General features: G+C 36.1%; 1 protein-coding gene and 2 non-coding genes across 3 annotated transcripts; 2 read left to right on the top strand and 1 right to left on the bottom strand.

The window, feature by feature from the left end:
* Positions 1 to 4,656: 4,656 nt before the first annotated feature.
* Positions 4,657 to 4,775, bottom strand: LOC120417598 (5S ribosomal RNA). The gene has a single exon (XR_005605484.1). It is a non-coding gene; the product is annotated as a 5S ribosomal RNA (ribosomal RNA).
* A 179-nt stretch (positions 4,776 to 4,954) lies between these two features.
* LOC120417589 (zinc finger protein 595-like) lies at positions 4,955 to 14,058 on the top strand. Its single transcript, XM_039579701.2, has 3 exons — positions 4,955 to 5,071; positions 5,128 to 5,869; positions 13,657 to 14,058. Exons 1-3 carry the CDS (start codon positions 5,065 to 5,067, stop codon positions 14,024 to 14,026), a joined length of 1,119 nt encoding a protein of 372 aa, XP_039435635.1. The 5' UTR covers positions 4,955 to 5,064; the 3' UTR covers positions 14,027 to 14,058.
* LOC120417600 (U6atac minor spliceosomal RNA) lies at positions 6,085 to 6,181 on the top strand. The gene has a single exon (XR_005605486.1). It is a non-coding gene; the product is annotated as a U6atac minor spliceosomal RNA (small nuclear RNA).
* Positions 14,059 to 14,190: the final 132 nt, after the last annotated feature.

Below are 14,190 nucleotides of genomic sequence, written 5' to 3'. Positions count from 1 at the left end.
TTCAATATTTTGCACTTTTTTCACATTTTCTGCTATGAAATGGAACCATAATCATTTAAATTGTAAATTAATGCGTAGAGGCATAGTCTGGGGCACTAAAAAATTACTGCATACTTCTTTTTACTTAAAATATAGAAAATGTTAGTAAAAAACACAGCCAAAGTTGACCCCTAAAAAAAATACATTTTTTAAAACATTGGCAAAGTCACATAAAACAAGTCAAACTTCAAACTCTAAAATTTTCCAAAATTTTAAAAGTTCTTCTTTCCAATGCTTTTTGATGATCAAAATTTGTTTGAAAAATGGATTTTTGGCGATTTTTTAAATCGAAGCCCGTCTAGAGGCGGGGTTGGGTTGTAGAGAGTTAAACCTCCTAGACCTACCTTCATTTGTACATATCGACTCAGAATCACCAGCTGAGCAAATGTCTGTGTGTTTGGCTGTATGTAGACATGTGTACCAAATCAATGTCACTGGAATATCTCGTCACAGGCTCAACCGATTTTGGCCGGCATGGATTTAATCGATCCGTCTTAACGTCCCCTAAGTTGCTATTTAAATTCATGCAGTTTTATCATGTATTTAAAAAGTTATGTTAAAAAAACAGTTTCATATTAAATTAAAATTATGGTAAAAAGGGTGGTTTTTTCATGAAACCCTCACATGTTATATATTTTCAGAAAGCATATGAGAATACCTTTTAGGTGGAGTAAGAATTTTCAAGATCTGACTTACCTATCTTAAATTACAAGCAGTTTAAAAAATGGTCTGAATTCACATAACCTCAACTGGTCGGGTCTGATCGCCACGAAAAAGCCGTGTAGAGGGTGCCATTTTCCTCAAAGGCCGTATCTGTATAATCTTGACAAAAAGTCTGTAGATAGTCTGTTTTTTTACTCATCACTTATTTTTATTAGAGGAGATCCATAAACATGTGGACACTTTAGGGGGGTTGGAATCACTATAAATGAGAGGAAGGCACCGACCACCTAAAGGTGGATTAAGTAACGTTTTAAGTTCTACATTATCTCATTTTTGATTTTCATAGAATTAAAAAACCAAAAATTGCAAGTGTGAGATGTAGGTGTACGCGTTGCCTGTTCATCGGGAACCTGATGCATAAGATCAGTAAACGCCCGTTATTACACTGAACATTGCGAATTGTGAATTAAAAAATCAAAAATTTAAAAATTAAGAGTAAAAATTTTTGAAGATACGAAATTTTATAAATCAAAAAAAAAATAACGTTACTTAATCCACCCTAGGCTGGTTGGTGCCAACCTCACATTTAAAGGGTGCTATCCAAAATAGACACAAAAGGGCGGTGTTTTTCAGTTTTTTATCAATTTGACTCATTATTCATACCACTAGACTGCCCATGTTCGCATAAATGTCCCATATGCAAAAACAGCAAGCTGAGAAAAACGTAAAACAAGTTTGTCCCACACATAAGGCTACGTGTTAAGCTTTCGCGAAAAAACTGGATTTCCTCCTGATTTTTAGAACAAAGTACTGGATGTTATATGCTTTTCTGAAAGAGCTCGCGATTTTGAACCAAACTGCATCAATAACTCAAAATCGATGAAAATGCATATGGGACATTTATGCGATCAGGGGCAGTAGATTGGATAGTCAGATCTTCATATTTCAGGGCACTTATGAGCTTACAACTTATGATAGGGTAGTCAGCTCTCCAATCCAACTCGTACTCGTTGAAAAGGTTTTTTAATTACCTATCCAACGATAGGTCGCATGCAAGATCCGGACAACGTTTTCGTCAATATATCTGAGATCCGACCTCCAAAAAGTGCATTAATAACACCTAAGTAATTATCACTTTTGATAGGGTTGTCAGATATTCAATGTCTTGGACGCGTTGGAAAGGTCTTTCAAATACCTTTCTTAAAAAATGTGTAACATGACGGGTTTTCTTACAAAAACCACCCTTTTTACAATCTTCCGAACTTTAGTCATATCGTTTTTTTTAGCATAACTTTTGAAGTACTTAACTAAACTGCATAATTTTTTATAGCGACTTATGGCACCCCAACACGAATCAAATGAGGCCAAAACGGACAAAATCGGTTAAGCCAGTCTCGAGATAATCGAGTGACATTTTTTTTTATCAACATCCCACCACACACACAGACAATTGCTCAGAATTTGATTCTGAGTCGATAGGTATATATGAAGGTGGGTCTAGGAGGTCTAATTGAGAAGTTCATATTTCGAGTGATTTTATAGCCTTTCCTCAGTAAGGTGAGGAAGGCAAAAACTGAATTTCAAACTCGAAAAATTTGGGAATTCAAAAATTTCAAAATTCAATAAATTAAAAAACTCAAAATTCAAAAAAAAATTTAAAACAAACCAAAAAAAAATAATTATTTCTCAAACTCATAAATTTTTAAAGTCAGGTGCAACGTTTGAGAAGGGCGCCGAAATTTGAGAAAAAGTTACCTTTCCGAATTTTGAGAAAAAGTTACCTGAAGCTTGAGTAATATTTTTTTTATTTAGCAAAATAGTTCAAACTGTCAAAATGCTTATGACCGATTCTTAGCGAAGCTACACCAAAATGTCACTTTTTTAAATTTTCAATGTGATTTTTTATATGAAAAATTTCATTTTAATTATGATCTAATAATTGCAATGTGCTTTAAATGCGTTTTCTTATCTGAAATGCCAAAAATGTTGACCAAATAAGGTCTGCAAGTCATTGAATGGGAGAGGAGTTTTTTCATAAATCTGCTCCTTTCATTGTCCCGTCACGAAAAGAAATGGCTGGCAAAAACTCAAATTTCAACCAATTCGTTCAGTTCAAGGAGCAAAAGATTCGTTTTTTAATTTGTGAAAATGTGTAGAAGAGCAAAAGTTTAAAAAAATCAACCTGGCAAAACTGTGTCGATTTTTTTGGTGTGCCTTTTAAAATTCCAGTTTTACGATGTTGTCCCGTCACGCTACATTTTCATTTCAGGAGAAGCACAGGTATAATATTGTTCATTATGCATGTCATTTCTATGTTGGAAAATCAATTATCTTTTCAAATATGTATATGTAATAACATTAGGGGGTTTCTTCTTTAATTGTGCCACTACAGCCAAAACGCTGAAAAAAACTTGGGAATTTTTTGAAAAGGAGCCAAAGAATCGGTCTTATTCGCCTTTTTTTCGTGTTCCCCAGAATTCTTAAATTCATAATTTCTTTAACTCATAGATTTAGGGGAAATATACCCTTTCTAATCAAACACCTATCTTCGTCATATGGAGAGTTTGATGCTCGATTAAAGCTCCAAAAATACTATTTAGGTTATAAACTTACCAGCATTAGCACCACCTCGAGTAAGCACGCAAATGTATGCCACTTACTGGCCAAAAAGATCAAATTTAATGCACTTTTGATCATAATTTCTATTTTGCGAGACCATTTCTCATCATTTTGGTGGCACACACATCCACACGCAAGATCAGAGGTTAACTGCTTAACGAAAGTCGCCATCAATATCTTTTCACTTGCGCTAACGATTTCAAAGCGCTTAAGATATAAAATTGCTTCCAACTACCGGCAACATGTCATGTCAAAAGGACCATTGCTTAGTCACTCATTTGAAAAATAATCCCGAAAAATGTAAATAATTAGCAAGCACCATCAAAAAAACAAACGCGCTAAGTCTTCTGACGTTTGAATTTTGAATACCCATTCCAATCGAAGGCTGAAGAAAACCGAGCGAGGAGCGAAGGCAAATAAAGAACAAAGGGTGGCCACCAACACCACCAACATGCTGGTGCAGCGCCTGTTGGAGTGAGCAAGTGCTGCCAGGAAACTTTCTCTATAAATGCTACTTTTCGTGAGTGTTCGTTTAAAATTTCATCAATTTTGGCAGCACTTAGCAGACCCAAAAGAGCGCTGACATAAAAAAAAAACGAAGCGCTTAAGATAAAAAAAGAACTAAGCTGAAAATAGGAAAATGGGCGTGGCCATGCACTCGACTGATTAGAATGCATTTTTGAAATATTTTTTTTAAATGCTTGTAAAAGGAATAGCATAAATTTTAATAAAAGTGAAAATAAACAGAAATGTTCACAAAATGTTGCTCTACTCGTTGGTGAACTTGGTTTTAGTGAATTTCAAGGAACAATCCAGATTATCCAGCATCATTCAAACACGACCGCTTATTAGGCTTAAAATGGGCATATTTCCCTTAATTTTCCGATTTCGAAAGTCCAAAAACAAAAATTATAGAAAATTTTCTCAGCTTCTGAGCTTCAAAGTTGTGGGGCTTTTTCCTCTAAAACATATCAAAAAATTTTAACGAATAAAAAAATGCGGATTTAAAAAAAACCTTAATGAGGAAAAAATAATAATTATAAAATCGGCAAAAATCTGTGCCCCTTTTTTCTCAGAATAATCCTCCACAACTTTGCCGAAGACTCCAAATTGATTAGAAAATTACTACGAATGTAACATTTTTTTAATATTTACGTATCATTTTTGTATGGAAAGCTGCCAAAATTGTATAAAGATTTGTATAAGTGAGCCAATGACACAACCTGGCTCCCCCACAAAATTTAGGCTAAAAGAATTAATTTGATTTATTATTTTATTTATGTGATGAATTTTAAGGAAAGTTTGGTACCATTTTTACATAGTTAAAAAAAAAGATGCCAACGACACGCGACGTTCCCAAGCGGTCACCCATCTAAGTACTAATCGCGCCCGATGTTGCTTAACTTCGGTGATCGGACGAGAACCGGTGTTTTCAACATGGTATGATCGTTGACAAAGCTGATGCTGTTGGTTGGTGGTTTTGTACTGTATACGAGGGGGATAAAAATAACGATTCTTATTAGACAACAATCTACTCCATCGACTCGGTTTATACTGAAGATGCTCTGCTCAGTGGGAACAAATTTGTTTTGGTGGCTTGTGTACAGTTCCCAAAGTGAAGGCTGAAGTTGGTTGCGATACCATCGGCTAGAGATTTTGAACGAGCTGGGATTGTTTCGTGATTTTCACGAACGCTACGGAATTGTTTTCCCACGTTCAATATTTACTCTGGACATTTTCACTATGGAGGGTAATTGAGCTCGATTTGCGTTGATATTCTGTGATTAACCTTTTTCTACTTTTCAGAAGTCTACTTCGAACAGAACGATGACGATGGTCCACCGGAGTTGGACGGGGACACTGTCGAGTACGTTGAGGAAGCTGACCTGATCAGCGAGTCAGCGGTGGACGAGCGTGACTTTGTATACAACTGTAACGCCTGCAACATGACGTTCCACTCGGTGGAGGACCACATCCGAGTGCATCACCGGGAGGAGCAGGTTATGGTAGAAGTGGAGGAAGAGGTAGAAGGCTCAAGAATCGATGAGAAAGTGTTTGGCTTTAAGGAGGTTTCTGATGAAGATGAAGTTATTGACGCCGGGAATGACTTCAAGTGTACCGTTTGTCACACATTGTTGAAAAATGCCAGAAGTTTGAAGCTCCACATGAAAATGCATGACCCGAAAAAAATCGGTGTACACATCCGGAACCAATCGGAGAACCACTGTCAACCGTGTAATCGCTCCTTCAGCGATTCCAAACATTTCCTGCTGCACATGGCTGGCCATGAAAATAACGAGTTCGAGACGGAACAACCCGATCCCGGGATATCCGCAGAGAATAACTCCGAAGGATACCCGTGCAGTTACTGCGGGAAGCGGTTCAAGCGGCCCTACGAAAAAGTTAAACACGAACGTGTCCACTCAGGAGAGCGGCCCTACTCTTGCGAGGTTTGTGGAAAGCGATTCCGGGTGTCCAGCTGTTTGGCGGTGCACCGGCGCACCCACGACGACACGCGTCCGTTTGTTTGTCCGCACTGTAAGAAGAGGTATGTTTGTTATGCTTTAATTAATCAAAAACATACATTTTCATCATGGCATGATCGTTGAAAAATAAGCGGCATTGATGAACCCCTTGCCTGCCTGGTTGATACCTGGGCCGGTAACATTTGTATGCTCATGCGCGCTCCGTTCTCTTATGCATCGCTAGAACTGTTTTTGACGCGGTGAAGTATATATACTCGGGGCGCGCTGTCAGACAATCGTGTCTTTTGAAAGGAGAGCAGGTTAGCACTCCCCTTGACAAGGATGGAACACAAAATGGAGCCGGAAGGCACAATCCGGCTCCTGCCCATTTTTTTGCTGTTTATTTCCGAAAATATTTCAGGCACTATCAGATTAAAACACTTTTTAGCTTTTTGATGTCTGTTGATAATGTTAGTATTTAGAATATGTTTTTTCAGCCTAATGGCTAGTATGGAGATCGGAAGGAAAGGGGTCAAGAAACAGCTTTACGAACAGTAGAATAAAGGAGAGGGAGCGTTTTCTTGAGGCTTTTCTTCACACTCTCTGGCTTGCTTTCGCTGCCGTTGCTGCCCATTTGAAATTTTTCTTGACCGATTTCTTCCGAAGTGCATACACCGCTTAAGCTACAAATGAAAAAAATGAGGTAGCCTATCAACTCAATTAAATATGTTTTGAATTAATTTGAAATTATTTACCAAACATAGTAAACTAAGTTAATTTTTCTCAGGAACTCGATAAAAAATAAGTTTGTACTCAATAGCCTAAAGACAATTTGGGAAAATTGGGTAACTTATAAAAAAAAATTGTCCACATTTAATTACAAAAAATCGGTTTGTTTGAAAACTTTTTTGAACTTTTTAATTTTGTTATGTTTTACGGAATCTAAAAAAACAGTTTTTAAGTTATGACCCAACAATGGCAATAAATATTTGACAGCGTTGCCTTTTTTTCAAAAGATTTTTTGGAAAAGTTTGAAAAAATGCTTTAATTTGAGATGCAAAATCGAATTTGAATTTAAATGTACTTTTCACTTTTTTAAGTGATAAATTCACAAAAAATGTTATTTTTTCTAATTTGAATGGTTGATTTCCTTAAAAATTACTGATCGTTTTTGTTGAATATTTCATCTCCGCCATTTTGGTGGCCATCATGAAATTGAAAATTCTTAATCATTTTAAAGTAATTTATGGGTCACAACGAAAAAATATTCGGATAATAGAGTCTGGATTGTATTGGACATTTACAGATAAAAAAAACTCTAGAATCAAATGGCGATGTCTCAGCAATTACTGATCTAATTTTAAATGCCGTGATGTTTTCTGATCTTTCTAATAAAAATATTATCAAAATTTAAAACTCAAGACTAACATTTGAAATGAGGCTTTAATGCGTGTTTAGGCACTTTTAATTGTTGAGCTTGATTTTATATTTTGCAAAGATTTTAATTTGAAAGATTGGAAAATTTTTCAAAGACTTGATAAAAAACCCGATTTAATATCACCAGAGGTGAAATAGAGCCTTTCTTACAAAATGATGAAACTCCGACAAATATATTGGTGCAATTAATTTTTCAGAAACATAATGATACCACCCAGTGAAAATTTTACCTAAAGCTTCGAATCTTTTTAGGCTAAACCTCAAATGCCATTTTTTTAATTTCAGAGGTACATTATTTGTCGCATGATATTTAAATTTAATTAAGAAAAACATATTGGATTGACATTATTAGAAAAAAAATAAAAGGTACTAATTCTTTATTGACTATGTCTATGATTAACTTAAAAAAATATCTATCGATATTGCACTTTGTCGATCTATTATGAGAAGCCAGAAAGAACACTGTCACGCGCAACGTAAAACGCGCAAGCGTAAACTTGTCGACTTGACGACTTGTCGAGCTTTCGAGCGAGAACGACCCGGGACTTCGAATTTGATGTTCAGTATATGATTTTGTATAAATCCAAAAATTTAATAGGAAAAAATAGGGTAAAAATAACACGAAAATGGCTATATCTCTGGAAATACATTTTGGAAATGCTTCAAATTTTGGGCCCAAGCAGTTTATGGCGCATGTTTTCGAATGGCTTTTTGTTTCTAATCTAATCTAATCTAACCCTAGCGCAGCCAGTCTTTCGAGGGCATCCTGGAAAATGCCTTAGGTTGATTAACGCCTAGCATCCTCTTGTCATTATTAACAATTGCAGTGCCCCAATGCAATAAATTGCTTTGAAACATCACAAACGTTAAAGCGGCCAGGCCTACTGCGTAAAGTTAACCGCAAAGATGATTCGTTGAATTGGATTGAGTTTGAACACGAATGTTCAAACAGCAATACAGTTCTGAATCTACAGGGGAGGAAGAAACGTGGGGATCCCCCGCTCACGTTCCTGTTTGTTTGAGTTACGAATCGTTGGGAGCAACCATGCTAAGAAGTTTTGGTGCTCCGGGACCCTCGGGGATGGGACATTGTATTTCCACAGATGCCCAGGACACTATTTGCCGTGGTTAAAGCGCCACAACTCGCTCTTTCGAATGGCTTTTTGTTTGAAACTGAATTATTTTAATTTGATAGTGTTATCTGTAAAATAGTCCAAAAAATACCTCTAAAAATGGCTTTGATCACAATTACTGGTCGAAAATTGTGAATCGAAAAATAAAATGTTCGTCTCCGACCCCACGGCTACAGATCTGACTTATGAAAATTGTGGGTTCTACGAGCGGTTTTCCAGTGATGGAAGACACAAATTTTTAAGAGCGGATACAGACATCGCTCATGTATTTCAGAAAAAGAGCTCTCAAAAATCAGACTTTGAGTTCCGGGTTTCGGGCCAAAATTCAATCGAAAGAGCGCATCTAAACCTTCAATTTAGTAATAGGATTTTTTCCTGGGACGAATCCTCGCCGTGCACGATTTTTTAAGATTTCTGAAAAAAGCGTTTTTCCAAAAGCAAACCTTAAACCTTTCTTTGTAAGAAAGGCAAAAAAATAAAAATAAAAAAAGAACAAATAAAAAACAAACAATTCAAAATTAAAGATAAATAAAAAGGTTTTAAATCATTTTTAAAAAAATCTTCAACAAATCAAATAGATAAAAATTCTGTCAAGTAAAATAAACATAATTTAACACAAAAATAAATTTTGAATTATTGTTTTTTTTTTATTTTGCGAAAGAATACAAAAATACAAAAATTTAATTAATAAGCCAGCATTTCAACACATCAATGCGAAAATTTATGAAAATTGTTTTAGGGACCATCCATAAACCACGTGGACAGTTTGGCTATTCAAATTTGACTAAAATGGGGTCGCAGAACTTGATTTTTATTTTGAAAGTATAAGAAAATAAAAAAACGTTTTTTTTTTGTTCGTGATTCGATTATCCGAAGTCCCATACAAACCTTTGGATAATCGAACTTCGGATAATCGAAACTTCAGATAATCGAGGCTTCGGTTTATCGAGTCTGGACTGTATACAGCAGAACAGTCGGTTTGCAATAATTAGTTTTCAAAAAACATTCTGTCCAGACTAGATTATCTGAAGCCTCGATTATCCGAAGTTTCGATTATCCAAAGTTCGATTATTCGAAGGTTTGTATGGAACTCCAGATAATTGAATCATGAATAAAAAAAAATCCGTTTTTTTATTTTCTTATACTTCCAACATAAAAATCAAGATCTGCGACCGCATTTTAGTCTAATTTGAATTGTTAAATTACAAAATTCATTGTTTCAATATTTCAGCACCGCCTTTTTGGCCGCCATCTTGGATTTAAATATTCTAAACTACGCTAAAGTAAGTTTAGGGATCATACTTAGTCTCGACAATCAAAAATATGAGAACAAAAAAAAAATCGTGACTCGATTATCCGAAGTGATTTTTTTTTCAAAACTTTCGGATAATCAAGTTTGGACTGTAAACGAAAATTTACAAAAAATCGAAATATTTTTGAATTAAGGGGTTACATACATGTAGAAAATCACAAAATTTCATAGTTCAGAAAATTTATTAAATCCTCCAAAAAGATGACATTAAATCACTCCTGAAAGTTTCATGAACATATTTCATGATTTAACTGTGTAAGAGACAATTTAATTTCAAAGTTTTGCCATGCGCAAAGTCCTTGGGCCTTGCCAGGGGAGTATTATATAAATCGTTATAGTACTCATTTTGTCAAGGGGCATGGATAGATCCGTCATGGTAATGAAATTGAGGGTTTAATTGTATTGTTCCAAATACTGTTAAAACTTCCATTTTATTAACACAATGGATATCGTTCCATGCTGAAGTGAACCCGCTTTGCCGTAGCACCAAGGCTTATCGATGTCTTTTGGCTTAACCATCTGGAAGTCGCGTATTATGGACACTCTTAAAGTGTCCTTACAACGTGTGTACAATGAATACTAACGCGACTGCTGGTGAGTTAAGCTGGCGTCGAGACCAAGAGGTTCTCCGATAGTGGAAATATCACAAATGTACAACAAACCGCTACATATGTGACTTTTCCCCTATCGAATGTGGGAGTTAGGTTAGGACTTTGTTTTCAAAAAAATAGTTTCTCATTCGAATTCCAAATTAAAATTAAAATAGGGTCTTTGAAGATTTAACATTTTGTAAATCAGGAATTAGATTAAAGATAACAATAATCAGAATTACATTAGACAGTTAGCGGGGCAAGTAATACAGCTAGAATCGTTAATTTTCATTTATGTTGAGTACTGTTCTGATTTGTCAAAGTTGCCATAGCATCTCGATCAATCAATAATGAAATGATATCGGACAAAATTCGTTAATCTGTTGAACTAACGGTTTTGACGGAGTTTTGACGATCAAATGTAGCCTAACATTTCAAAAGGGCGCATGGGTTTTGTGAGCAGGAGTGTGTCCCTTTCACTTAAATGATAGTTTTCATAAGGTGTGAGAGAGTTACACTCTTGTTTACATGAGTTGTGTGCCCTAATGAAATGGAAGGCACGAAATGGATGTCTATTTTCTCATTCACGACGCCTGTTTAACTTATAAAATATGAACTGTTCATTTATGTTTATTGGTTTTGGAAGCGGCAAGTCAGGAATAAAGGCAAGATAAAGGAATGTTTAGCTTTGTTACTAAAAATTATGGGGATTTAAGATTAATGTTATTTCAGATAGTTTAGTTAAGGTTTTGGCAGAAATGCTTCTAGGTGTAATGTACGACAATACTACTGACGGACGTGACAAGACGGGGACCCCGTTTAGAGGTTTCAACATCAAGATTTGTATTCCATAAACAAGTTATTTCATCTTTCGTTTTCCAGTGCGATTTTTTGATTCCATTTAGAGTTAGAATGAATAATAGAGTTTCTTTGTATTTTCTTCCAGGCCTTTTTGTTTGAATAACTACTTTAGAGTTCCTTTATTAGGTTTTAAATTTAGATAAACGTAACCGATCAATCAATCCAAGTTCTTACTACTCACACCTACACTAATTTTCTTTCACCTTCCCCCTCCCGATCCACTATATCTTCCGGTGGTGTTCATTTTGTATGCAATACTAGTTCGGCCACTACCCTTTTTTCCACAAGAAACCGGACTTGGATTGACTTGCAGGCTAAGGATTGATACCTAAGAGCATGCAATGGCACTGACCTTGTTGCGTGCTCTTCGGTTGACGTCCACGTAAGGAACATCCTGGAAGGAGCGTAACTAACTACATCCGTAGTTCTGTTAGATCATCCGAATTATCTTGATCAGAACAGTATAGCTCTGGTTCCTTGCGAGTGTCCTATTTTCTTACCTCCACGTTGGCTTGGTTTTCATGATGACCTAGCTGGTGGCCTGTGGAAACGGATCGTAAACCTTTGACCACCGCGGGTCAGAGTCGAGACGGCTAAAAGAAAGGGGCGCGACAATGTGGGAAAGGGATGTCATTTGTGATTGTAGACGGTATTGTTTTGATTCGCAGTATGTTGAGTCAACTGCTGTGGATGTACCTGAAACATCGCACAACGGGGTTTCTCTTCTCTTCATTCTCAGCTACCACCTATCTCTTATTTTTATTTTGCTCTACTGATTCTCACTTCTTCACTGATTCTTCTATTTCATATTCATCATTTGATTTTGATTTTACTAACTTTTGATTCTCTTATCTCTCAAAGCTTTTCCACTATTTTTTACCAATTGATACTGCTGTAACAAACTTAGTTTTTTCTTAAAAATATACTTTTCCTAAATGTACTAGTAATATCAAGTCTATTTATCATTTGCCTAACCTTTTTTGATTTTTTTGCGAATTTATTTACTTGAATAATTCTTTATCTATCTACTATAATCTAAGCTTGTTTTGTATCTGTTTTTATTAACAATTGTCTAATTTTACATCTAATACATCCAGTTTCTCATTTTTATTCTTTAAAATACACTCATCCTTCTCTTACTATTGATTCTTGATTTTTATAAAATATATTCTCTTTTACCGTCTATTGTTTTCAATCTTCACCCTTTTTTTCAAACAAGTGAGGTTTGAGCCCTTACTCAATTTATGGAATGATTAAATGATTAAAACAAATATTACTATTGTACTTTTGGTAAACTTTTGAATAACATGCTTAGGTCCAAAAAATTGTAACAAAACACCGCGACAAAAGAAATAGCAACATATAAACACGACTCAACACTAGGAAAGACTTCAGGAGAAAAACAATGCACAGTAAAATAACAACTAGTTTTTGAATTCAAACTAAAAATAAAACAGTTTTTGCTTTAATGAAAGTTGATAGGCACACTATAAATGGTTAGGCGCTTATACTTACATCAAACCCTACGTAATGTACCACCCCCGGCCGAGTTAAAATGCGTAACCGGAAAAGAAGGTGTGCATGCCTGGCACGAACACTCAAAGCGTGTTCTAGCGTGCTGCTCGTACTGACTCAGAGCAAGGGTGAGATGTAGGTGTAAGGGCAGTGCGTGTTCGTCGGGAACCTGGTGCATAAGATCGGTCAAGGCCCGTTCTTACACTGAAAATTGCGAATTGCGAAGAAACCGGACTTGGATTGACTTGAGGCCGCGTCCCCCACCTTGCTCCGTAAAACGAAAACGAAACGAAAGTTTTGCCATGCGCAAAGCGGACTGTCAAACTTTGTGAGCGCTTTTCTCTAAACACTGAGTTGATTTACGGGTGCCACGATATCTCGAGATGGGATGGACCAAATTGGCTGAAATTTGGGGTGAAGACTCTCAAGACATATCCCGTGTGCATGACGAAGCCCGATTTATAAATTTAGCTTTTTAAAAAATTACAAAAATCGAAAACTGACGATTTTTTATATGAAAAACAAAAAAAATTTTTTTTTTGAAAATCGGCCTTCGTCATGCACACGGGATCGGTTAAACGAGTCTTCACCAAAATTTTGAGCCGATTTGGTCAAAACAGTGTTGAGATATCGTGGCACCCGTTTTTTGAAACTGCTAGCTTAAAATAGCTATCTCTCGGCAATGATACAACCCAATGTTTTCAAAATTGTTTTGTTTATAGATTAAAATGTATATTTCAATGCCATATCAACTTCAGACATTTTTGCCGATTTACATGTATGTAACCCATAAACTAAAACGCATTAAAAATGATTATAAACTCAGGAGAATGCACTTCAAATTGTTTTTAGCTGGTTGCACTTAAACCTAGATAGAAAAAGTTTTTGGAAAAAAACATATTTTTTATCCCCTCATCTGTTTTCATATTTGGTTCCCTTATAAATATAAACAAAAATAATTAAAATTAAAAAAAAAATATTATGGATTCAATATTTTAAAAGATTTTTTTCACCATTCACAGCTTCAAAATCCCGTCCGTCTACAACCACCACCTGAAAACGCACTCGGACGCCCGTCCCTACCAGTGTCCACTTTGCCCGAAGGCGTTCAAAACGGCCGTTTCCCTGCACGGCCACCGGAAAACCCACACCAAGCCCTTTCCCTGCGGTGAGTGTGGTCGCCCCTTTGGTTCACTCTATCAGGCGCGGAAACACGTGGAGCAGGTTCATCATGGAAGCGGCGGTGGTAAAGCAAGTCACGGGTGTGGCATTTGTGGCGCCGTTTATGGACGCGCTGCCGCGCTGAAGGAGCATCTGCGGGATGTGCATGGAACGATGGAGGTTGTTGAGGAGGAGTGTATCGTGATGGAGGAGGAAGTTGATTGTGAATAAAACAGTTTTGAGATTATTATTTTTTTGTCTAATATTTATTGGTTTTTTGCTCTTGCTCTATATAATATAATTCATGATTAAATTGATCAACTTTCTTGTTTAGATTATTTCCTCTATTGCAGCAGTACCCTTTTTTCTGTGTTTTGTTTGTTTCACTATAACTT

Source organism: Culex pipiens, chromosome 2 (assembly GCF_016801865.2).
Source record: "Culex pipiens pallens isolate TS chromosome 2, TS_CPP_V2, whole genome shotgun sequence".
NCBI lineage: Eukaryota > Metazoa > Arthropoda > Insecta > Diptera > Culicidae > Culex > Culex pipiens.
This window is presented reverse-complemented; position numbering and strand designations above follow the sequence as displayed.

Bases quoted from the DNA above. Each gene is read 5' to 3' on its own strand.
- LOC120417589 (XM_039579701.2), top strand. The intron at 5,870-13,656 runs GTATGTTTGTTA...CACCATTCACAG, and splicing joins TGTCCGCACTGTAAGAAGAG to CTTCAAAATCCCGTCCGTCT.